The sequence below is a fragment of the Mytilus galloprovincialis genome, chromosome 5 (genome assembly GCF_965363235.1).
Source record: "Mytilus galloprovincialis chromosome 5, xbMytGall1.hap1.1, whole genome shotgun sequence".
Taxonomy (NCBI): Eukaryota; Metazoa; Mollusca; class Bivalvia; order Mytilida; family Mytilidae; genus Mytilus; species Mytilus galloprovincialis.
In genome coordinates this window covers 14,571,252-14,597,839 of record NC_134842.1, presented here as the reverse complement: position 1 = coordinate 14,597,839, position 26,588 = coordinate 14,571,252, and the positions used below count along the sequence as shown (strand labels likewise).

Sequence of the window (26,588 nt, the reverse complement as noted above, 5' to 3'; positions counted from 1 at the left end):
TTTGATTGTTCATTGAAGCATAATACAGTTTTAAAATCGACGTCTTACACATATATAATGTACCCTTTCAAATTTGATCAAAGTATTGTGTATGTTTACCTATCCAAATGACATCTATAGTCATGTATACTTCATTGGAAACATAACATATTACAACTTCGATAAAATGTAGACATTTTAGGTAAGTTTTAAGATAGAAGATAGAAAGATAGACAATTGATAAAGTTTTTCCTTCTTTTCCTTTCTATATCTATTCTAGATTTTGACTCTCGCACTGTGTATTATGTACAAGATTCTTCGTTGTTTATGTAGAAATAACATATTATAAATATTATCAAAAAAAACGTCAGTGACTTCCATAGTCATGTTTACTTCATTGGAAACATAACATATTACAACCTCGAAAAAATGTAGACATTTTAGGTTAAAGGTTTAAGTTATAAGATAGAAAGATAAATCTCTAGAATGATAGATAGTTTATAGGCATTTTTCTTTTCTTTTTCTGTCTATATATACTAAACAGTTTTACTCACACTGTTTATTATTTATAAGAGTCGTCGTTGTCTATGTAGAAAAAAACCCATATTAAATAAATATTACCAAAAAACGTCAGTGCTTGGAGACAACAGTGACCTTAAAGAGGGTCTTGGTAAGTTTCGCATAATAGACAACAATGGCCAAAATAATTAAAGAATAGAGAAAAATAAGCCACAGATTTAAAGAATACGGAATAAAGGGTAAGAATATTTAAAGAATATAGAAGAATGGGGTGCGAAAGTATAAAGAATAACACTTGAAAATAAAAGAATTTGGTTATATACTACTGATTATACAAATAAACGATGTACAGACGATGTAAAGACCAAGCTGTAAAGATCAATTATTGTAAAATCATGTTTTGAAGAATTTGAAGATAAAGAAACATGCCTAAATATTTAAAGAATACAGAAATTATGGACCCACATCCAAACCCTCAATAATAGGTCACAAAAATATCAAATTTTAGCTCTACTTGATATGAACTTGTCTGTATTGTTCTTGAAAATATCCTAAATACTTAGTATACATCTGACTACAATATCCGAACGGCCACCATTTGACACTATGAGACAAGTACCGTATTACTTAGATTGGTGAATATAAAGTTACTACTTAACTTTAAAGTGGATGTCATACTATTTTTATTTTTTAATTAGTACTGTATGTACATCTAAAGAAAGTTAGATGTCAAGGATTTTAAAGTTCTTTTTTACTGTAATATAGAGCCTCTATAGTTAGTAAGAACGTATGATACTAATGTCAGGGAGTAAGAACGTATGATACTAATGTCAGGGAGTAAGAACGTATGATACTAATGTCGGGGAGTAAGAACGTATGATACTAATGTCAGGGAGTAAGAACGTATGATACTAATTTCAGGGAGTAAGAACGTATGATACTAATTTCAGGGTGCACAAATGAACGTTCTAGAACAATATAAAATCAGCAAATATGGGGTATAATTGCTAATAGCAGTTCTCGAAATTAGCACAGGACCCGGCATACGACATGTTATATAAAACATTTCAGTAGTGTCATTTTTTGTTAATTTTGTAATACAATAAAATATGGAGAATCATCTGGCCAATTGGATATCTTTCAACTGGATTCCAAATGACGTAGATGTTAACAGCTATAGCTTACCGTATGACAACAACCAATAATAACCACTGAATAACTTGAACAAGCTGACGAAATGGTGCCAAAAGTCTTTCCAAACATTTGTGAGCATCATACTAAGATAATTCAAACTAAAGTCATGCAATGACGTTCTGTTATTTTAGAATGATTTTTTGAACACGAAACATAACATGATTCGGTAATGCCATAAAATATTTAGCAAAACAATTTTGGAAGTCATTTTTTACTTTGGTTTTAATAATTGATAAGCAGGTAAATGAATGATAAATTGACATCCTACTTAAATATAAATAGTCTTAACTTGTTTTGTGTCCATAATATTATGAATATATAACATTGCGCTCGTCATAATTGTGTGATGAATTTACGTTTTTCCATGGAATTCCTAATCGACAACTGTTTTCTTATGATCTACTGATTTTCTAAAATCCTTTCAATGTTTTAGAATTATTAATCAGTTTCTTAAAGTGCTTTGTTATAAAACAGATTGTTAAACATGTTTAAGAGTTTTAAAGTACCATCATAAACTTTTCTAATTTATTGCTGACAGTAAACTAGTGATTGCAGTGCACATATTGTATTTATGAGCCCAGAGGAAATGTTCTGTTCAGGTAAATATAGAATCTTAATATTTACAACAAATGTAATTTTGCCTGTGACTGTTTTCAAAATAAATCTAAGAGAAAAACTAGTCGAAAGTCATATAAGTTTCAGTACAATTTAGAGTTTATCAATCGTAAGATTCGAACTAAGAAAAACCGGTTCTCAAATAGTAGCTCAGTAGCTCTTTATCGAAAGGCATTTGACATGAAAAAAAGATTTTGAATTTTACAGGAACGTTGTTTAAGTGGTATTGAACGAAATAAAGTAAAGAAATGTTGAAGCTACTGAATACTCGCTCTCTATGACAGTAGATGGAAAAAGGCAGATGAGCTTAATATAATAGTACCAAGCTGGCCGCCATGGCCATCGAGCATCATTCTATTGGATAGCTTATATGTCTTTTACATTTGATAAACAAAAATATACTTCTAATCAACCTCCTTATTAGAACATTTGTAACGTTAACTTAAGAGATCATTGATCATCAGATATAGATGGGTCAAATATAACCAATATTGCATCATGTTGAAGTCATGTCACAAACTCTAAAGACGTTTTTAATGACCGTTCACAGACGTGTTTCGGTCAAATCTCTACTGAACATTTACAGATGTGCTTAGGTCCCAACTCAAATGAACGTTTACAGACATGGTTAATAGACCCAATCTCTAGTAAACGTTTACAGACGTGTTTAGGTCCCATCTCTCATGGTGTTTATACTCCCATCTCTAACGAACGTTTATAGACGTGTTGAGGGTCCATCTCTAGATCTAATGATACTTACAGACGTGTTTAGGTCCCATCTCTCAGGAACGTTTTCAGACGTGTTTAGACTCCCATCTCTAATGAACGTTTACAGACGTGTTTAGGTCCCATCTCTCATAGTGTTTAGTCTCCAATCTCTAACGAACGTTTATAGACGTGTTGAGGGTCCATCTCTAGATCTACGTGTTTAGGTCCCATCTCTCAGGAACGTTTTCAGACGTGTTTAGACTCCCATCTCTAATGAACGTTTACAGACGGTGTTTAGGTCCCATCTCTGAGGAACGTTTCAGACGTGTTTAGACTCCCATCTCTAATGAATGTTTACAGACGTGTAAGGCGACATCTCTAATTAACGTTTACAGGCGTGTTTAGGCCACATATCTAATGAATGTTTACTTACTTACTTAATCCTCTTCATGTTCTTAAACACATAAGGCATCAACAAGGTACCTCCAACTCGTTCTATCTTTCGCGTTTTTTTCTCATGTGATTTGATTCCAGGTGTAACCATGTCTTTTTATCTCTGCTGCTATATCTCTTCTCCATGTGCCTTTCGGTCTTCCAGGCTTTCTTGTCTCTTGTGGTGTCCATGTCCATACCTTTTTCACATGCCGGTTGTTATCCATTCGCAGTATATATCCAATATATTTCCACCGCCTTCTCATGATCTCATTCACTATATTCTTCACACCTGTTCTTTCTGATAGTTCACTGTTTAAAATTACACTTGGCCATCTGATGTTAATTATTCGTCTCAAACAGTGTCCTTCAAATCCTCTAATTCGACTTTCTACTTTTTTGGTTGTTCTCCATGTTTCTGAACCGTACAACAGAACTGATCTAACACTGCTCACATACAATCTGATCTTTGTCTTTCTTGATATTTTGTTGTTTTTCCATATGTTATTCAGGATTTTGAATGCAGAAGCTGCTTTGCCAATACGGATGTTAACTTCTTCAATATTTCCTTCTGCATTAACTCTACTACCAAGATAGTTGAATGAGTTAACTTGTTCCAGTTCTTTTCCGTTCACTGTTATTGCTTTATCGTTCTTTGTACATATCTTCATCACCTTAGTTTTCTTTGCATTAATCTTTAGTCCTACTTTCGCTGCCTCTGATGTAACTTTATCTGTCTTTTTCTGCATGTGTATGAGAAAAGAGGCTGATATCATCAGCAAAGTCCATGTCCTCTAAAAATGTTGTTAGTCCCCACTGTATATACCATGATTTTCAGTTGTTGTCTTCTTCATTACCCAGTCAACCACCAATATAAATAGAAAAGGAGATATTATGCATTCCTGTCTTACTCCAGATGTTATTAAAAACCAATCTGATAGTTTTCCATCATGTTGGACTGCACATCTAAAACCATCATACATTTCCATAATGATGTTAATTATTTTCTGTGGAATTCCATACATACTCATGATGTACCAAAGTGACTCTCTATGGACGCTATCAAATGCTTTTTCGAAATCCACATAATTTATATATATGGGTAACCTCCATTCTAGTGCCTGTTCTATACTATATCTCAGTATGAGGATGTTATCTATACAGGCACGGTTTGTTCTAAATCCACTTTGTTCCTCCCGTAGAATGGAATCGATTTTGTCTTTGATTCGTTCTAGAATTATTCTACAAAGTATCTTACCAGGCACTGATAGTAAAGTAATTCCACGCCAGTTGTTACAATCTGTAAGGTTACCTTTCTTTGGTAGTTTTATGATGATACCATCTTTCCACTGAGTAGGTAGTATTTCTTTTTCCCATATTTCATTCAGCAAATCACGTAGGATGTTCACGTTGAGATTTATGTCTGATTTTAGTACTTCTGCTGGTATGCCATCTACCCCAGGAGCCTTGTTGATTTTAAGATTTTTAATGGTTGCTTTGATCTCATCATCTGTTATGGGTCCCATTTCTATTTCTATTGGTGCTGGGGCTTCCTCTGTCCTGTCAACTGAGATTTCTGGTTCAGGCCTATTCAACACCTCTTCAAAATGCTCTTTTCATCTTTCCAGTTGTTTCTGAGATTTCTGGTTCAGGGCTATTCAACACCTCTTCAAAATGCTCTTTCCATCTTTCCAGTTGTTTCTCAAATTTGCATATTGTCTGACCATATCTATCTTTGATGTTAGTACTGTTGGTATTTACCCTTCCACTAAGTTGTTTTGTAATGTTATATAGCTTTCTCATATCTCCAACTTTAGATGCATTTTCAGCCTCTTCTGCAATCTTATCTATGATCAGTATGTGATCGATCTGGTTTTTAACTTTCCCATTTGGAGACACCCATGTGGCTTAGTGTATGTTTTTATGTTCAAAGATTGTTCCCCCAATTATCAGATTGTTCATAGTACACATCTCTTCTAATCTTTCACCATTGTTGTTAATTTCTATAAGCCCATGTTTTCCCATCACTTTTTCTGAACCTATGTTAGTTGAACCTACTTTTGCATTAAAATCTCCAATGATGGTAAGTACATCATGCTTTGGTGTGTCCATTATGATCTGATTCAATTTATCATAAAAGTTCTGATGAATGTTTACAGAGGTATTAAGGTCCCATCTCTATTGGACGTTTACATGCAGACAGTGTTTAGTACCCATCTCAAATGAACGTTTACAGACGTGTTAAGGAATCATCTCTAATGAACGTTTACAGATGTGTTTAGACCCCATCTCTAATGAACGTTTACAGACGTGTTGATGCCCAATCGCTTATGAACGTTTACAGACGTGTTTAGTGCCCATCTCTTATGAATGTTTACAGACGATGTTTAGTATCCATCTCTTATGAACGTTTACAGACGTGTTAAGGAATTATCTCTTATGAACGTTTACAGATGTGTTTAGACCCCATCTCTAATGAACGTTTACAGGCGTGTTGATGCCCAATCTCTTATGAACGTTTACAGACGTGTTTAGTGCCCATCTCTTATGAATGTTTACAGACGATGTTTAGTATCCATCTCTTATGAACGTTTACAGACGTGTTAAGGAATTATCTCTTATGAACGTTTACAGATGTGTTTACGTCCCATCTCTTATGAACGTTTACAGACGTGTTTAGGTCCCATCTTTAATGAACATGTGTCGACGAGATTAGGCTTCATACCTTATAAACGTTAACAGAATTGTTGAGGCCTAATCTCTGATTTTATTTTTTTTGTATTTTTTTTTTCAATTCCTGTTACCAATCTGCACTTGATTCTAATTCATTATATATATAGTCTGAAATCGAGCTTAATGAACATAATACTCTTGGAAAAGTCGTTACTAACTTTCAACTCTCTTCGCTATCTAACAGTAATACAGTATGGTAGTTCTATGTAATAACAATTTAGAGTTTTCATAATTCAAACATATCTTCAATTTCTTTGTAATGGGTCTCATGCTTTTTTCGGTGTTGATTGTCTGTTACACTGTTCCTATAGTCTTGTGTAGTCTTGTACATGTATTAGTGTGTATATGTATTACATTGTATCTAATTCTCTCTGTGTGTGTGTGGGTGTTACAGTCATTTAGTTTCCCTATTATTCATTGAATTCACGAATATGGATTCAAAGAGACAGCAACCCTATGCCAGACGTAGTCTATTAATATCAACCTTTCTTAAGTTTCCAGGGAATAATCTGATCAGGAGTAAAAATTATTGTCAAAACAACCAATAAACTTTATAATTTTACTTGGTGTATTAGTTTTCGTGAAGTCAAGCAATTTTCTTTAGGGTGCCGATGTGTAAAATTGGGTGTCAAACTTAGCATAACATATTTTGAAAACACAAATGGTAAGTCTTGAATCAGTAAACTGTTTTATGCCTTTTTCGTGTCAACATCTAATTATTGGTGGCAATGTAAACTGCCTATACTATTGATTATTGGGAAGAATGGTTCAGTGTCTTGAAATTAGTCTAATTATTTTATGTAGATTGTATTGAAAAACGATTTTTTAATGGCGTATTATACGACAAAAGATGAACGCTTCAGTTGCGCGTTTTGGAATTTAATGTCATAACACAAATATAAACAAGTAAGTTTGTATATAATTATTATATAAGATATCGTTTCACCTTTGCGGAGGGACTTTGCTGTGTTGAAGACCCATTGGTGGCCTTTGGCTGTTCTCTGCTTTTTGGTCGGGTTGTGGTCTCTTTGACATATTCTCCATTTCCATTCTCAATTTTAGTTGAAACATAGAAGTTTTGTATTAAACCGAGGATTGTACATGATACCTTTATTTGAATACTTGAAATGGAAGCTATGTATTACAACATAAAAAAAACTCTTCATACTCATACTATATTGTGTGTTGGAATGAATTATAATTGATTAAATTCCTTTTCAACGTTCTTTATATTGCATGGTCCTGTTTCAAGTTATATGTCTAAGATGACAGTTTAATTGTCATGTAACTGTCAATGCCCTGCTGGGTTAAATGAAATATTGATTTGAAATATATTTGTTTTGATTTTTATTCGTGAAAACTTTTTTAATATTTGAGTGAAATAAGTGTAGTTGCAATAACATTTCTATATTATGTTTGTTTTTAAGAGCGTTTGAAGGTAAGTTCGATTTCAACTTTCGATTTTCAGATTCGTTCGCTTCGTAAACTGTTTTTTCAGACAAGACAAAAAAAAAGTGATAAAAATTATGGTGACAAGGTGTATCTTGTAATGCTGAAGTAAACATTGCTTGTAATATTTCTAGACAGAATGCTTAAAAGCTGACAAATTGCACAGAAACTTGAATGTTGTTAAATGAATATTATTAATTGCCCTGTATTGTTTACTGTTGACGACCGAATTTCGCCCTTTAGATGTCTATTGTTGACGATCGAATGATGCCTTTTATATGTAAACTGCTGACGACCGATTGTTGCCCTGTATATGTATTGCTGGAGAGCGAACGTTACCGTGCATTTATATGTCTACTGCTGACGATCGATTGTTGCCCTGTATATGTATTGCTGGAGAGCGAACGTTACCGTGCATTTATATGTCTACTGCTGACGATGGAATGTTGACCTGTACACGTCTACTGTTGACAACCGAATTTCCTCATGTATATGTCTACTGCTGACGATCGAATGTTGACCTGTACACGTCTACTGTTGACAACCGAATTTCCCCATTTATATGTCGACTGTTGACGACTGAATGTTGACCTTATATGTCGTTCTGGTTTTATTGATTATAGATTTGCTGACTAATTGATGCAGCTTACATTTCTTGTTATTCATTGAAAGATGGAAATTCATATTATTGAAAATTGTGTGTGTTAGTGCGTGTGATTGTGTGTTTGTGTATGTGTAAATCAAAACACTGAAGCCAAGTTAACATCAGGTATCTAGCTTTAATGTTCGTACTACCCGTATCAACATATGTATAAATCGTATAGGCACCTTTTTATTTACAGTGCTAAACAAAACAATACTCTTAATTTACACTTATATAATCACATAATAAATACAACTTGTTGTCATAGTAACGTTTGCAGGAGACATAGTGCCTATATATGTAAAAACTGTCTTTCATTTCAACTGTTCATTTCAGTTTTTGAGGTGGTACCAAACATCTTGAATAAAAATAATTTGGATCGTTTAATTTTCATAAAATGTTGACCAAATATTTCCTTTGACAAAAATTTTTAGAATTATAAGGAACTTCAACCCCGTTTTATCGGAAAATTTTCATTGGATACATCACATTTTGACATTCGTCTCAACTCGGCGGGTCGATTCCGTACCCTCATCTATCCGAGATTAGCGGATTCTACCGAGGATTGCCGAATGAACATTTTGAAAACAAACATTGAACATTTAGAAGCTTTTAAAATATTTCCATAATAATAGAATGTGAATAAAACGTTCAGAAGATTTTTACACAGAGTTATCTCCTTGTTGTGTTGTGGACCACATTTACTGCTACATTAGTTAATACCATATCATGTAAATGTCTGATGCCAATAATACAAGTTATACAATGCGACATTTATCTTTGAGTTCAAAGGTCATATGGCAGTGAAGCATTTTTAAATGAAATAAGTTTTGATGCTTAGTAAATGAATAACAACAATGAAAATGCTGATAGGAAAATAAATAAAACAGTTTGTTTGAATGTACAGTTAATACTCTATATCATTTGCAAATTATACAAACAAACAAAATATGCTAATGAATGAAATTCGTACAAAATGGCATGATTTTTAACACACTAAGATTCTACTTAATTGTAAATGTCTGTAAGACATTACAATGCAATTTCGTCCTTTCGAAATATTTTATAAAAGTACTTTAACAGTCTTTTTTCTTGAAGCACTATTTCGTAAATAATAAATAATATATTTATCACAAAACAAGAAATGTCTGCGTATTTTTAATATCACATGGTTTCACAACCTTCACAAATTTCATTAAGACCCATCTGAATGCTGAATAAACAAGTGTAAAGCGTCTTTGTCGCTATGGAAACACAGGGCGATAACCTTGAACTGTTTGAAGGTGAAGTATTATTTCTATTTAGAGTGTGGTCATCAAGTCTCGATTTTTTAGGTCAGACTAGTTGATAATAGTTTAATCTCATATCAAAACGCTGTTTACACTTTAAATTTGAAAGTAGTTTCTGTCTCAAATATGATTATTATTCATAGCGCCATCTGATGGCATAATCATCATTTCAACAAATTTGAGCGACGAATGCAAATGAATACTATTCCACTGGATACCGTTCCTTTGGAAGAAATCGTTGTGTTGTCCGTCTGTGTAATATCTACCGTTAAGGTTAGATTCGAAACAATCTGAGTACCACCATCCTCCCCTATAATGGACGGCACAATTGTTCAGTGATCGCCTATCGTTATCACGGTCATACGTGCTGAATTGCATACCATTATGGTCGTCACGCATTGTTGTCATGGAGTCACCAGCTGTACCATGATAATTAGTAATCTGCAAGCGGTAGTTGTCATTTTCATTTGCAATACGGAAAATGTCATAAACTGCATAGTATTTCTTGCCATTCCACTCTTCCATGTCAATGCGCAGTTTGTAATCACCTGAAATAGAATATTTAAAATTTAACCTCGTTTTCTTTATGTAGAGCGATAAGGAATAACTGACAGAGTATCAAACAAGTTAAAAGGCCCCTTTCAAAATCGTATCTATCAAAGAACTGTATCAAAACTTATTCAAAGTATTGTATAAGTATGTATTGATACAAATGTAATTAAAACAAATTGTACACAATCAGAATAAAAGTAGGTAGTGTGTGTAAATATTGGCGACTAGTGATTTTATTATTACTTATTTCTTTAATAGCAAATTACTTATTAATTTAGTTTTATTTAAGAGACGATATTATTCGGCTTGAAAATCATCTACCAAAAAAAAAAACAGTTTAACATGTTCCTATATAATTGCAGATGATAATGATTCTTAGTACCACAGAACGTGATGTCAACAAAACGGTTCCCTGTTCGGAGGAAAGAACATCCTAGGATTGAAGTTAATGTATTAAAAGTTGACGCAGACGGAAACAGTATTTATGATGAAGATTTTGATTCAAATGTATGCCATTGTTTTCCTTCAACCAGCAGTAAATTTCTTCCATCTATGATTTATGATGAACTAAAGTGTGATCATGAACAGACAACTTATATACAACCCGCTCAACAATCTGTGTTCACTTATCCTTGGACTGCGAACACAGTTACCGGAAGGGAAGATTTATCTGACGACCGCGATTCACTAAAGAGCGGGAAACTCAGTGCTATAGCAGAGGAGCCAGATGGTCACGTGACCAGAACTGCTCCTCCGTTTGCGAGCCCTTCAAAAACAGTTGAAAGAACAAAAGGGCCATATTCAGCACCAGTGGACCCAAGTCGTTGGGAAAGTCATGGTCCTGATTTTAGACGAGCACATTCAGAACAATCAGTCAATAGACTCCATACAGGAGGAAGACCGCGGACTCTAGATTCGCGGGAATTCAGAGGACGATATGTCGATCCAAGTAAGTTTAGGGTTTTAGATCATTAAAGTATAAAACACAGTCTGACATTTGTGTCCATGTGACATCTCAAATATAGAGGCAAAATGAATTAGATATTATAATTATATACCGGTATATGTACGCCCATTAAACATAGCTTATATAATAAGCTTGAAATAGAAGCAATAATTTATGTAATTTACTGAATAGAGGGTATAATGAAACATTTTATGGAAATATGAAGAAAGAACAAAATGGATGGAAAAAAATCAAATGAGTGATTATGATACGAGAAGATGTAAAAACAAATGCGCAGGACTTTTTAACATGGTAAAGAAGTGACGATAAAAAAAATTAGGAGTAGTAATGCGACAGCTATGCATCAAAGATCAAAAGACACAGAGGTGAATAAACGGCCTTCAACAATGAGTAAACCTTAGCTATCTCATATGGAAACGGAAATGTACCCTTCAGGACTTCGAACTGAGAAAAGAAGAACGCTCCGAAACCTTTTTAATTCACGTTTAAAATATATATTTTTTTAATTTAAACTTATTAAACATGATCAAGATTTTCGTTTCAGAGGATGGCCAAGTATACAAATTCAACGTCAACTACGGTAAAAGGAATGTCCAAGCGTCCAGACAGGCGGATAACACGATTTGACTTTTATCAGCAGCGTAATATTTCAAACATTTATTCTTACTTGTGACGTTCTGGATTTTTTTTAGTGTCACTGATGATCGAACTTAAAAACTACACTTATTTATTTAAATCGACTGTAAAAGTATTTATTCGTATTCTACCAATTTTTGTAAAACTGAAACCATGAATTCATGTACGCACAACGGAACTATTTATTTCAGAAACACTATCATCATGATAATAAAGTACTTTTTATGCTATGTGCCTCACCTAATATGTGATTTCTATTTTACAAAACTCGATTTCTGTTGTATTTCAATAACATTAATTCTGATTTTTATAATTAATAAAGTTGTCTAAATAATTTTCACATCAATTCGCTTTCTCTGTTATGGATCATGTATACTACATCATGATTCTGACCAATTTAGGCATACTAATCCACTTTCGAATACAAATGCATTAGCGCTTTATAAATATTATATTTATGACAAATGGCAATATGGTTTTCAAATATCAGTACAAGTGAATGTATATAAGTGTTACAAATAATCGAGTATGATGTACTATTTATCATATAACAATGATCTTTAATGAATTGGCATTCTGGATGGCATGAAAGATCACGTTTCTATTATGAATTGTAACCTAGCAAAATTCTGCTTTCAAATATGTTGTTTAATATGTTCAGAACAATCACAGTCAGTAGTTCTGACATCATCAGCCGAATTTGTAAAATACATGACTGTATTCAATACTGCAATCCTTAATTTGGTTGGTTATAGTTGAGCGTATTTGTTTGGCAGTGACCTTTTGAAAACTAGTATTCCCTGGTAATTTTGTTATTTGTTTTTGGTATGGACTGAAAACCAGTCTGGTATAAACAGTATGCCGGGGTTCTTAAAATATGGTTTCCCTGTATTAAAAAATACACAACTTATCTGATGCCTATATCTTACCTTGAGTTGTAAGGTGATGTATATGTTCGTTGCCGAGATAAAACTCTCCATTTTGATTTCCGAATCCTGCTTTATAGTCTTCCCAATTCCTGTAAAAGTCAACTGATCCATCTTGTCTGCGCTGAATCACTGTCCAGCCTAGTAAAAAGAATTAGGTGATTTATTAAAATACTATATTTAGTAAACAAAACAACACTTTACGCAAAGACGTATACGTCACGAATATGCTGAAATACGCGCGAGTATACGTAAAAGCAGACAATCTCAGTTCACATAGATACGAAAACTTATAATAAAATATTTTTATAAAGAATAATTTAAAAAAAAATTGAAGACAGGAAGTTTCGTATTTTGTAGCTTAAGTTTAATAGATGAAAACAATCTCTTTGAAGAAATCTTGAATAAAGTATAAACTAACCTGTGCCGTTGGCTACTTTGCAAAGTACTTTGAAAGGTTTTGGTGATTTTTCTGGTTTGATCATAATGTAGTAATCCCCTTCATATTTCATTCCACCAGATTTATGTACCTCATGACAATCTGAAATTATAAGATGTAAACGTTAGATATTTTGAATTGAGTTACTCCCCTTTGATTAATATTTATTAAATAGTTGCGATCTCTTTGTTCAATGAAAAAAATTATTGATGTTTTTTTATGTACAAAAAATTCTATAAAGATAAAAATCAGACACTTTTAAAACGTTTATCAATATCTCAATTTTATGATACTTCATATCAAATCAAGATTTTAATCTTTGTTTGACGCACTATCTGTTCATTTCAAAGGATGTCTTAACCAATCACGCCTAGAATTTTATCCACTCCGTAAACATTCGTGAAAGACCACGAGCTCTATGTTTTGAAAAAAATGTCAATTACAACAAAAACGAATTACACCCATGGCTTGCTTACTATCCACGGGTCAGAAAAACATTTAGGATAAATAGATAGAATAAGGTCAGTGGTTTGGCAAACTACCATAAGCTGTAATGGAGCCTTGGTACAGAAGGTACACACATAACAATAAATATATAGAAACGTGTTTAATAAACTTAGTAAAATAAGAATACTTTCTATTTTTCTCATAAATGTCCATAGTTCTATTGTTAATGGTGTCAATCACAGTTTATCAAAATAAAAATTTCACGAAATCGTTGTTTTGCCTCAATAAACTTCAAATAGTATGTTTTTGGTGTGAAACTTTCATAGTTGCGTTATGCATTCATAAAACGCACACAGTTTCGTTTTTATTATGTTGAGTTTATGATTGGTAATATAACCCGACAGAAGTACAAATTAGTCGTGGTTATTCATTAATTCATTATTTATATTATCAAGTTGCTAACAGTGACAACAGTTATTGTTGGAAGATTTTCCAAAACTTTGTTATCAAAAGAAATGTTATGAAAGCCTACTGTGATCCCACCGTTTGAAATAAGTACAGACAAGCATAACACTCTGGTTAAGTCATCTCCGTACATATTTGTGGTAAGCCAATAATGAACAGATAATTTGATGATTATATAACAGACGTTCATGGTGGTAACTCATTTAAATATTACTCTCTTCAGTTTCTTATAAGTGAACGTTTTATACATTTAAATGTGCATTCGATCGGACTCGAGTCCCGAAAAGAAAATCAATTGTTTTTGTTTATATCACACCTTAGTACCGGCTATCGGCAGATGCAAAAGGTCATGCACACAGATCAAAGTCTGCTAGACACAATTGCAATTTGCCAAAGTCCATGTTACTCGACAAGCAGAACAATTGTGTATAGTCGGGAACACAATGTTCTTTGATATTTGCCTAAGCCGGGTATATTCCCCATTTCCATTCTCAATTTTATGAATATAGAGAGTAGATACGACCATTACGACTAGATCTACATGGACTGATGAGACAACAACACATACAAAAACAAGTTTTATTCCGACTGTTCCTGCATGCCTCATACAAATTTTCATCTATATTTCAACAGCGAACGCAGATCAAAGCTGACCACCAATCAAAAGGTAATCAAGAACAATTTGATTATAAAACCACCTCTTATCTCAATTGATTCTGTAGATGTTATTCTAACCTTCATTATAAGTATCGAACCACAAGTTCAGAAACCTCCTCTCACCTTTCACTTTTGTACTTATACACCTTGAATATCATTTGGAATGTTAAAATAACGTCTGGCATACCCATGGGAAATAATTAAACCTCGGGAAATGTCTTATTCATATATACGTGTAATCTTATCTTGCTACAAAAACGTTGATTCTCCATGTGCGATTTTCATCATCAAGACATTCATACCAAGGATAGTTGCCATTGCATGCATATAATGCAAATAACACGTCCTCTTTTACATTCGAATTATCAGCCAGGTGTATGTTTACTTGTTTGTGTGTGGTCGCTTGACCATAGAGATGAGATAGTTTGACCACAGAGATGAGGTGGCGGCTTAACCTTAGAGGTGAAGTCTGAGGGTGAAGTTGAGAAAGCTTGACAACAGATTACCCGATCAGATTTTAAAAAAATAGGCTCAAATTATCGTCAAGAAAATAACTTTTTCAACAGGACATGAGTTACTGAACTTAAACTGAAAGGAGTTTTGTCTTATTACATGTATATGAGTAATCTAATAGCAGGTGCGTCCAATGATTGACCACTAAAAGGGGAAACAACTAGTCATCAGTAGTTAGAAAAGTGTGAGAACAAAATTCAGAAAGTTTAGTTTTACTGGCGAGGTCGTACATCCTCTGCTTAAAAATTTAGAACAAGTGCATAATGATAGGTTTAAGTGTTTTTGTCTATAAATCTCCTTTGTTTTAAGTGATCTGAACTTTTTGACATATCTTACTTTAAATCTGACCCTATCCTTATCGTTGTTGTTAATGAAGTTTTAATTTCATCGTATAACTGTTTGAATTGGTGTATATAGCGGCCATTGAATCATTTTACAATGGCGTCATACTAAAAGGAAGTACTTTTAACCCTCTGACAACTTATATAAATCTTGAATTTTAATCATGTATTTTTAGAAGCTTAATTTTGCCAAGAATAAAAGAAGGCACTTAAACTTTGTTAACTACAAAACTCAAGCATCAGAATATACGACGCCAGACATACAGTTCAATTAGGTAGTATTCAATAACTAAAATACCGGTACAAGTATGAAATAGAAGAGACAATGGAAATTGGGAAAGTGTAAAAGCATGGAAGTATTACTTCCATGGTCAAAGTGAAGTTTCTCCTATTCTTGAGGTGTGTGCTCTCATTTTCTTATAGGTCAATGATGGCGTATGTATTCTTTTGACAAGTTTTTGTTTGTGTTTACTTAACCACTTTTCTCTTTCGGTCTTTCATTTATTAAAATTTTTATGCAGATAATCCAAATAATTCGTGTCAAATTATCTAAAAACATATCTTTATGTTCCCTTTTGTTGTCGATATATGTTTGTATTTCAAAGGGATTTCGTGTCACCAATCGGTATACCATATCCCTTCTTTTCTATAAAAGATGTACAAGACAGTCGCGCACTAAAAACTTCAATGTACACATTGCAAAATTCGAATTCAGGCAAACAGACATATCTATACCGTTATAGATTAAGCTGGAGTATTCTACTTAGAGTTGAAGGCCAGTGCTGATTATTAGCAGCCATACATTATGATTTGACAGGACATTTGCCAAAAAGGAAGCTCGAATCAAATGTTTACAAGACAAACATATAGGTATATCCTTGGATCAACAAACTAGTATTTAGAGAATCAACATGTCTAGAGTTCTTCTGTATCAAACGTTCAGCCAATACTTTACGATCTTATGTAATACGATGGTGTTGCAGCTCTCCTTTTGATGTAAACATTAAAGCTACTTCAGGCATAGAAACGGCAATCTCTATGTACAACCTGTTGCCTGGGAAGGTCGTCTTTATAGAGTCGAAATTTGGTTGCAGAATATAAGAGAAGAGTTTTTGGATATGTTGATAAGAAGAGAACACATTATTGATCATTATGGGATTATGCTCTAATCCTAAACAATTTAGTGTAAATGCATAACTTAATAAAAGCAGAATAGGTAGAGACTAATGGAGATGAGTCTTAAAAACTGTACATGGGTGTCAAGGTCATGTGCCATCGACCAAAATAGAATTATAAAAATATGCAAAAACATGCAAAAATTCGTTCGTATGACTTTGTTCTGTAATTTAACAACAGGTTCACTTCCTGTCTATCACATCTCAAGTACATGTCTATAACCAAGGCTTCGCATAGTTTAGCTCGCAATCAAAATGGTGGGCATATGTGTGACTCCGATTCGAGACATGTTTCTTGATAAAGGAATCTGATGTAAACAGATCTTAATTATATTCAAGGTGATTAACTATATTAATTTTAAAGATAAAATATTTTTAAGATCATTAAACTTTATCAAGTTATCCACTGCCAAATATTTCCCTTTATATCTTCTTATCAAAGTTTATCATATTATAATATGTACTATTGGAGCGGCATGCATAGCCCGGGATTAGATCAATTAATTCTTAATTTAGCAAGACCTATTGTAAATTGTTTATGATGGGGTAGGTCGTATTTTTAATATGGTATAATATTGCAAATTGTTTTGTATTATTATATTTTTCTCGAGTCAACTGTCGCCGTACATTTGCACTTTAGAATTTAAATACATGTTGATCTCCACGAATTGTTTACTGAAAAGTTTACAAATCCAAACAATGTGAAGCTACTAAATAATTATTGTATAAAAAATGTTTTACTTGGATAATCAAACTAATTTTTTGTATTTTACTTAAATTTTTAATCGAATATTTCTCCATGTGTCGTTTTTTTTTTTTTTTTTTTTTTTCTCTGCTAATTTGCATAATACTTTTTATAACAAAATCTACACAGTAGGTCGAGGGTATTAACTGATTATGTTTTTGCACTAGATCTACTATGTAAACTGTACAACCTTTCATTATGTAAATAAAAACCACACAATATTGTGATAAATATTTAACCCTGCTGTGACAGTAATCATATTGTGGTCACAAACTGTGGAGGGTATCTAGATAGTAAGGCCATATAGAAATAGAATTTAGTTTTCGGGTAATTTCTTACTGATAAGCAGTTTTCAGGTTGTTCCTTTTTTTTAAATTTATATTTATTTTGATAAATTCTTTAAAATTGGTTTATACACAAATTAAGAATGGAAAATATGAAATAATACACGCTTTACTTTCTTGTCAATTTACGGTTTGCGGTTGCGATTACACTTTTTTTAATGACCTTATAAACTGTAACAATAATCGGATCATTGGGAGTTTTATCTTGTCAGGTCGCCGGGTGCTATTTACTTTTAATGGAGGCGGATTATGATTATTGTTTATTTTACAATGATACTTGACAGGTATTGTTACACATGTTAGATTTATAATAATCTGACACCTGTAAAACTCGGACATATCCCGGGGATGTACCGGGTATAAAATACTATATAAGTTTTGTGTGAACAGTTGCCTTAGGATTAGACCTATATGAAATTTTAATATACTTCGAGAATGAACAATTAGTTTATAGTTTCAAATATACAAGAAATGTTTACCCACGATTGAATTATAAAGTAAAGTTTTTACAGTACACCAAGGGTATATAGCTAGTGACCATATGCTACAGTTTATTTGTACACAATGCCTTTCCAAAGTGCCTTAATTGAATCTACGTATCTTAATATCATTGATACCTCATAAACTTTGCAAATAAATCACAAAAAGCTCCAAATTCCCAATCATTCTTCTATCAGTAATGCATTAAACTAACACTATTTTTTGCAAGTTAAACGCTTTACAGACTACCAAGCATATTGCAATTAAACAGTATGTCCTTAATGAAAGGAGCAGACATTTCAAAACAAGTAGCTGTACACCTCAGCTTCGGGTGCTCAGCATCTCATTCCTGGCATGGCACCAGATCAGATGAATCAGACTAATTTTTTAAACAGATGTGATGATGTTAATTTAGGTTTATTAATCTCTTACTTTAGTGTTTACATCTTCAAATACAACAACCTTGCCAAATCTTTCAGTAACTCGTTATTCTAACAAATAATGTAATTTGTGTGAAGAAAGAATGCTATGATATTCCCTGTGTCAGTGCAAGGGTAATTCTGTGAAGATTGTGCATTTAGATGTACTGAAAGCCGTCATTTTCTAATTAAGGGGGGTCTGGATGTCTTTCATTCTTAGTTCATTATTTTCAGACCATTTTTCTCTACTCTGTAGTTCTTTTCCTTATCGTTCTCTGATCTTTTTAATTTTCCACTCAATTATTCTTTTTTCCTTATTTTTTTCCTTATTCTTCTCTATCATTCATAACTTTAATACATTATTCTACACTTTCTGTTCTTTATTTTGTATTCTGTAAACCCCGTCCAGACTCGTTGATTGTAAAATCTTTAGTAAGAAGGTTGGAACAGCAACATAGTAAATAATCGCCAATTTATCTTATAAATAAACTTAATATCCAAAAGGAAGTGTAAATTTATTTGAAGAAATCAGATGATATTATATAAAAAGAGATGTGGTATAATTGTCAATGAGACAGCTCTTCACAAGAGACCAAATGACACAGAAAATTAAACCAAAGGTCACTGTCCGGCCTTCAACATTGAGCAAAGCCCATTTTGCATAATCAGCTATAAAGGCCTCGAAATGACAAATGTAGTCAGCTATAAAGGCCTCGAAATGACAAATGTAAAGTCCATACTACACATAGTCAGCTATAAAAGGACCCAATATGACAAATGTAGAACAATTCAAACGAGAAAACTAACGGCCTTATTCATGAACGAACATTTCAGTGTTTGTTTTGGACAATATACCCTGCACAAATAATCCTGCACTAGTAGTCTTTTCAATTATTCTAAAATCACATACTTTTCAATTACACCATCTGTTTTCGTAACATGTGCACATTCGTGTATGCATGCATGAAGAGGTTACAAGCAAATAATTGATCGTTCGATTTCATTAAAAGTAAGTAAATCATTTTATCTGATAAGAAAAGGAAGTACTTGATTAAGTTACTTTACAAGCTATAATTGTGAAAAACATTCAATTTTGGTATATATGAGAGTTCTCAATAAAACCTGTAATTAATCCATTGGGTTAACCTTCGATTTCAGTACTTAAATACAAACTAGCTGATTGAAAGTTATCTCATTGGCATTAATATACCACATCTTTCTGTTTTTATATTTATAGCGATCAATTTTACAAAAATTCTTCGGAGTAAAATAATCCAAAGTTATCATTTTTAACAACATAACTTACGACCAATGTTTAGTAGTAAGGTATTTCTGTGTCAACATCTAATAATTTCAGTTTGAGGACTAATATTAAACAATATGAATGTCATAATTTTGACTAGTTATATTTAGTTAAGATAAGTTGTTTGCATGAACTTGGAAAACCATCTACTCTTTTCCCATCGTCAGTCCAGTTGTCCGTTGAAATTTTTTTTAAACTTTAAATCCGTCTAATTTTGATGAAATCAGAACATAGATGTCCTTCATATTGCTGAATCTTTATTTTTTCGGTGTAAGCCTTCGCGTTTGCTACATTTAACATATCTGAAGCAAGTTTCATGCTCAATTTAACTTTATCGTACACATTTACAGTTTATTTTGTAAGCTGTTTAGAAAACAATAATTTTATGGTCGGGATTAGGTTACCTATAATAGCGTCACACCAAATGAATAGAGTATCACAACATCTTACAGATATTATTGATCTGGTTCGTTAAATTTAATGAGTGGTTAAAAAATTATTAACAATGTCCCCAATTATATGAATCATCATTGTATACATTTTAACAGCTGAACAAAAAAGAAACGTTTGTTTATTATCGGTAGCCATCTTTACAGCTAATTCAGTAACAGTATTTGGATCAGTTGATGACTGGTTTAGCATAATACCATTCTGATAAACAGTAACTGATAAATATCAAAAAATGTTTCTCTTGCAACGAACATCATGGTGGTAAATTAAGTGTAATGAGTTTATAATTAGGTTAACCTTCTTTCATCTTCGAACTTTTAAATCAGGTTAACTTTTTTACATTTTGTCCTTGAAATTCGATTTTGAATTATCATGATTATGGCCGCCAGAAATTTCTACGCACTACCTTTTAGTTTAGATGCTTAAGAAATGCTTTAAAAAAGAATGTTAAGTGAGCTTAAATAATGCTTTGATGTTGCTGTGACGTCGGATGCATTTTGTTTTATCATAAGCACCTTCATTGTTTGATTTTCATTAGCACAGTTATATTGTGATTTAACCGCTCATCCAAAATCATCATGCCCAATATGCATGAAGACTAGATATCTATTGCAATCTTATTCAATATTCTAACATTCCTTTGACGCATTTAACAAGTTAAACAATAGATTTGTGAGTCATGTTTTGTTGAACACAGATATCTATCTATTATTCTGCAATGACACAATGTTGGAAAATATTTCACCCCGCTGATTTTTTTACAATACTATAACTGTCATTCAAGTACTGGAAATATGTGACAGTACTTAATTTAAACAAATCTTTTGTCTGCGATAGAGATAAATCAAGGAGGCATTATCCCGTATAAACGATGTATAGGTCAAAGTGTCATATTATTGCCCAATCGATAAGTCTACAATATTGCAATTGATGTATCGTCTAGCAGTGGCATTTAACCCTTGAAATTCTTGTCCTAACCAACTTAATTAATGTCCTGTGAAATACTGGAAAATCTTACTTTGTAACTTCTTATAAGAATTAATTCCTCGTGTTCCAATTTCTAAGTAATATCAAATTGAATGTAAAAATAAGGGAATGTGGTACGTGTCGCCTAAGAAAACTATCCACCAGAATTCAAATAAGTGGATATTAGCAATTATACGTCACAGTACAACCTTCAAGAATGAGAACCCCCATCGACAGGTTTGTGTGTGGAGTAACAAGAAAGGTGGTTTTCATATATAAGATGCGATTCACCGTATAGATCTATGCTGACACCAATTATGAGGGAATAGAACATGGCATACATTTAAACAATTTAGAGAGCATATGTGGCCCAGTGATATACTAACATTTGCAAAGAACCATATAATTTTTGGATTACCAGACCACCATTTGAAATTTAGCGTAATTCTGACACGAATTAACAAATTACCTAATCAATGTCGGACTGTGGTAGACTAAAAATCAAGGTTGCTTCTGAATTCTGATGAGAACTTCAAATTAACTGGTATTATCTAGTCTGTAAAGGTACAACGATAACACCCCGTGGTTTAACAACATTATTTCTCAATATAATTACTTTTTCTGATCTACTAAACGAGAAAACCATACCATTTCATGAGTTTTGGCAATGTTAACGCCTATTTGATTACCTCTGAATATGATCAAAACAAAAATAATCCCTGGCGTAGAGTTACTGCCACTTTTAAATGTCAAATGATCATTTCAAATTAAAAGTAATATTTTATTATTGAAAAGGAAAAAGAAAACTTAATTACCTTTTGGGTATGACGTCATCTCTTGAAGCGTTGTTGCTTTTGGCGTTGGTTCCGTTGGTTGTGTTGCTGGAATTGACGGTTTTGTTTCTGGGTTTATTTGGTTGATTTTGTTGCTTAGCGCTGGTAATGGAGAAATGTTTGCTAGTCTATCAATAACGTCCGATAAATTTTTTACAACAGCGTCTATCACTGCAAAATTGGTATTCAAATCTTTTAAATTTAGCCTCTGTTCCAACATTTGATTTTTGACAGATTTTAATGTTTGACTTTCTCTTTGCAATGCATCTTGAGTAAACTGTACATTTTCAAATAATTTAGAAATTCGAGCATTGTACTCTGCTAATTTCATTGTCTCATTAGCTATTCTATTTAAATTTGGCAAGTCTGCTGTGAATCTATTTTCAAATGCTTTGAATTTAGCATCAAATGATGCTTGAAGTTCTTTGTAAACTTTTTTACACCTACATCCTTTTCGCTTTGGTTTTCCAGTGGGTGCTCCTAACACTGCACATACAATAACAAAAAGTACATATGTTGCTCTGCTTAATTGTTGAATCCTCATCTTGAAAGTTTTGTTTTCCTTCTAACTTATAAATTGAAATAGTTCACTGCATCAAAAACAGCTAATTAGAATGACGAAATACTCCTTCCTGTTTCGATAAACTCTTCATTTGCATAAGAAATCTACAAAATAACACACAACATGTAGAAGCGATTTAATATTTTATAAATAAAATTGATGATAAACCATCTACGTAAGAGCTTTTAATTGCTAGGATGAGTTATACTGGACTATAGTAGATGAATCACACTGTAATCCTCCGCTGTATTGTGTATGTAAGTAAATTAGCATTGTTATCATATCACTGTCGAGGCTTTGAATGAATTGACCATCACCCAGCAGGACTAATACTCCAAGTATAATAGACTGTGGATAGGTCCACTTTAGACTTTTAACTTCTTAATCCTGTCACCACGTATGAATACAAAAGATTGGGATGAAAATGAAATGTTTGTCAACACGACCGGGTCTCGCCTTTAACAATGACCTGTGATGAACACCTACGGAGCAGACGTACACCCACGAGAAACAAATCTGGGACACCTAGGGTGTTAATAGGCACTAAAAGCCCTCTTGTCACGTGAAGTTAAACGAGTACTGGTGCCTTGATTTGTTTTTGTTTATTTAACAGGTAACGTAAAATGGTGTTTCTTATTGTGGCCAATAATCCTTGAATTAATAGCAATGACTGAAGAGGAATTGTAAAGTAAAGAATCGGGACCGGACCACAATAGGGAACATTTTTGTTTTGTTTGCGTTCAGATTAACTCGTCCTTGTCTATGTTTACATATTGATAGTGCTATTTGAAACAGTTTGTATTAAAAGACATTTTATTATACTACCCACTAAATATGTGTAAATATTGAAACAAATTTGTTTAAATTTTAGGGTACAATACTTGTTAAAGTCAATATAAAAGGAAGGCAATTTTCTGTAAAAATCTTACGACTAAAGATAAATAAAAATTAATGCTAGTTGATCTGTAAGCAATAAAAAGTAAAATTATGTTTATTTAAAAGGTCAAATGTGTTGATTTAACCCGACACAAATGTGTTATCCTTCTATGATCAAATTTTGAATTTATTATTGAATTTATATCTAAAAAGCAGCTAATTTTTGTACATATTGGTAAAAAGTTCATTCCAATTAATTCGAAATAACAATAGTTAAAATATGAAAGAAATATGATACATATTCACATTTTAGCATCTTAACTGAATGAAAGTATGAATCCATCATTGTCCATAAGTAAAATGATTCTTCGATGGTGGATTTGTTGTTCTGTTAAAAGTTTGAACCCGCAAACAAGAATTATTACTATGACAGCCTCAGCTCCGATTTAGATCTTTTTCAAAACAGTAGAATTATTCATAATCACTTGTCTGTAAAATTCGTTTTTATCTGTATACTTCAATATCGTTTGTCAAGTGCCCGTGCTAATATTGTATGGACAATACCGATAGTAGCCGAACAGAAATACAACGCTGATAGAACTTAGCCGAACTGACATACAGACATACTATGATGGTATAAAGATGTTACTCTACGTAACGTTCCACAACTGATAGTTATTTAGATAATGCTGCTATAACTTGTCCATAATCTGATAAAAGTAAAAGTTCTCTGCCAACTCATCTAAACATTAGCCTATCTATTTAATGCTGTTGAAAAGTTTTTATTGACTTCCTCAAAGTGATAAATTATTGATTTCAAAATGCTTTATGTGCTAAAGTGAAAAATTTGTGAAACGTTTATTTGTGTGCTGTTTGATTCCTGTCTGTTTTGAATGATGACTGCTAATAAATCAGAGCCAGAAATGGTAGCAAATTTTAAACGAAAAAACAGTACCGAGGTTAATAAAATCTTTAAATCTCAATTAAACGTCAGAAATGAAATAAATTAAACAATTACTAGTAGATAAAAGCTGCAACTTGTGAGATTTTATTTAGAACCTAACCTCAATGCTTCATGGAAACAATGTGATAACTGGACATCATCAGACAGAAAGTGAACCACTGTCCCAGGTTAGGGGGAGGGTTGGGATCCCGCTAACATGTTTAACCCGCCACATTCTGTATGTATGTGCCTGTCCAAAGTCAGGAGCCTGTAATTCAGTGGTTGTCGTTTGTTTATGTGTTACATATTTGTTTTTCGTTCATTTTTTTACATAAATAAGGCCGTTAGTTTTCTCGTTTGAATTGTTTTACATTGTCTTATCGGGGCCTATTATAGCTGACTATGCGGTATGGGCTTTGCTCATTGTTGAAGGCCGTACGGTGACCTATAGTTGTTAATGTCTGTGTCATTTTGGTCTTTTGTGGATAGTTGTCTCATTGGCAATCATACCACATCTCCTTTTTTATATTTTGGCATTTTTTGTAAGATTTGACCCTTTATTTACACAGATTAGTAATGACATCTATAGATGAATAGCGAAAGCATTGATTTCAATTCTAATATAATGTCCACTGTGAAATTCTAAAACATCTACTACTGTTGCTTATATTGACCGTGGCAAACGTTAGGAATACTATAGCGGAAACAAAGTTATATATAGCTATGCACCTGATTACATTATAAGATCTTTCATCAATATGATAAAATAATACATGTATCGTTATACAAGTCCATTGCCATAATGATGGGTGCCAATAAAAATTGCAAAAGTGAATAAACTCATTCAAAACCCGACAAACGAAAATCAAAACTGTCCTTGATCTAATTTTTTTATCATGTTTGTTTGAAATCAAATCAAGATAGACTTTAAGATGATTACTTTTAGGTGCCAATAAGTGGTAAACTTCTTGCTGTAAAGAGAGATTAATAATTTCAAACATCAAAAACCTGTCCAAATATTTTTTGTTGTCTATGTTTTGAATTTATGGCATTTTAAATAATTTAAACTACTTGATGCTTTTTTTTTTGCTGACCTTGTACTAGTTCAACACATCTTGTTAGCATACAACATTGAACATAATTTCAAATAGAGACGTGAATACAAATAAAAATATGAATACATAACAAAAAGTGTCTTTGGCAGTGTTGCATTCAACATTGCTGCCGTACTCCGGTTTTACGTCAAATAATAACGTGAATACAAATACAAATATATATTATATGTTTAACCTTACTGATATTTTAAAAAGGTGACTTATAGGTCCAATGGGCCGGGTGTAACTTTGACTATAAACTTTGTAATTGTATTATATTTATGTTCAAAAGTCACTATAATAAACAAATTACTTACTTACTTACTTACTTACAAATATGAATAAATTGTAAACAAAAAAGATACATTATAAAGTTTCTTACCATAAAAATTCGGTTTTATCTTTGGCAGTGTTGCATTCTACATTTCTACCGTACTACGGTTTTACGTCAAATAGTAACGTGAATACAAATACAAATATGAATAAATTATAAACAAAAAAGATACATTATAAAGTTTCTTACCATAAAAATTCGGTTTTATCTTTGGCAGTGTTGCATTCTACATTTCTACCGTACTACGATTTTACGTCTGGACAGCTGTTACCAATAAACTTTACGACGTCTGTGGTCACTTTCTGTGTATTGGTGTGTAGATGATTAATTATCTAGTCCTTAATTACAATTAGATCTAATGATCTCTGCAGAATAGTATTATAAATGCAACACTTAGAACGTTGATATATGTATCCAGCTGATAAAATTCCACGTCTATAATATTACAATGTTAATAATACACGCGTGAAAGGTAGTGAATGGAAATTTGAAATTTTATTCTAGCAACGTATAACTTTTGGGAGCTCAGCAACGATCTTCCATTATATCAAAGCGATAAA

The 26,588-nt window shown here is 32.6% G+C and overlaps 2 protein-coding genes and 1 long non-coding RNA gene across 6 annotated transcripts in view; 2 read left to right on the top strand and 1 right to left on the bottom strand.

Annotated features, from left to right (window-relative positions):
* Positions 1–36: 36 nt before the first annotated feature.
* LOC143075224 (uncharacterized) lies at positions 37–13,066 on the top strand. 3 transcript variants are annotated; one of them, XM_076250579.1, is made up of 3 exons: positions 37–181; positions 10,476–11,062; positions 11,625–13,066. In XM_076250579.1, exons 2-3 carry the CDS (start codon positions 10,507–10,509, stop codon positions 11,705–11,707), a joined length of 639 nt encoding a protein of 212 aa, XP_076106694.1. In that variant the 5' UTR covers positions 37–181; positions 10,476–10,506; the 3' UTR covers positions 11,708–13,066. The 3 variants fall into 3 exon arrangements, with proteins under 3 accessions (XP_076106694.1, XP_076106695.1, XP_076106696.1); XM_076250580.1 differs by lacking the exon at positions 37–181 and adding an exon at positions 351–423; XM_076250581.1 differs by lacking the exon at positions 37–181 and adding an exon at positions 2,238–2,291.
* Positions 8,389–26,588, bottom strand: LOC143075223 (fibrinogen-like protein 1). 2 transcript variants are annotated; one of them, XM_076250578.1, is made up of 5 exons: positions 26,218–26,588; positions 22,202–22,885; positions 13,064–13,183; positions 12,646–12,783; positions 8,389–10,109 (listed from the first exon to the last, which is right to left on the bottom strand). In XM_076250578.1, the coding sequence occupies exons 2-5, from the start codon at positions 22,761–22,763 to the stop codon at positions 9,682–9,684; spliced, it is 1,248 nt and encodes a 415-aa protein (XP_076106693.1). In that variant the 5' UTR covers positions 22,764–22,885; positions 26,218–26,588; the 3' UTR covers positions 8,389–9,681. The 2 variants fall into 2 exon arrangements, with proteins under 2 accessions (XP_076106693.1, XP_076106692.1); XM_076250577.1 differs by lacking the exon at positions 26,218–26,588 and adding an exon at positions 26,077–26,163.
* LOC143075225 (uncharacterized) overlaps positions 17,131–26,588 on the top strand; it is a 33,340-nt gene continuing 23,882 nt past the window's right edge. The window contains exon 1 of the long non-coding RNA XR_012978264.1: positions 17,131–17,229. This is a non-coding gene — a long non-coding RNA (uncharacterized LOC143075225). The remainder of the gene's footprint in view (positions 17,230–26,588) is intronic.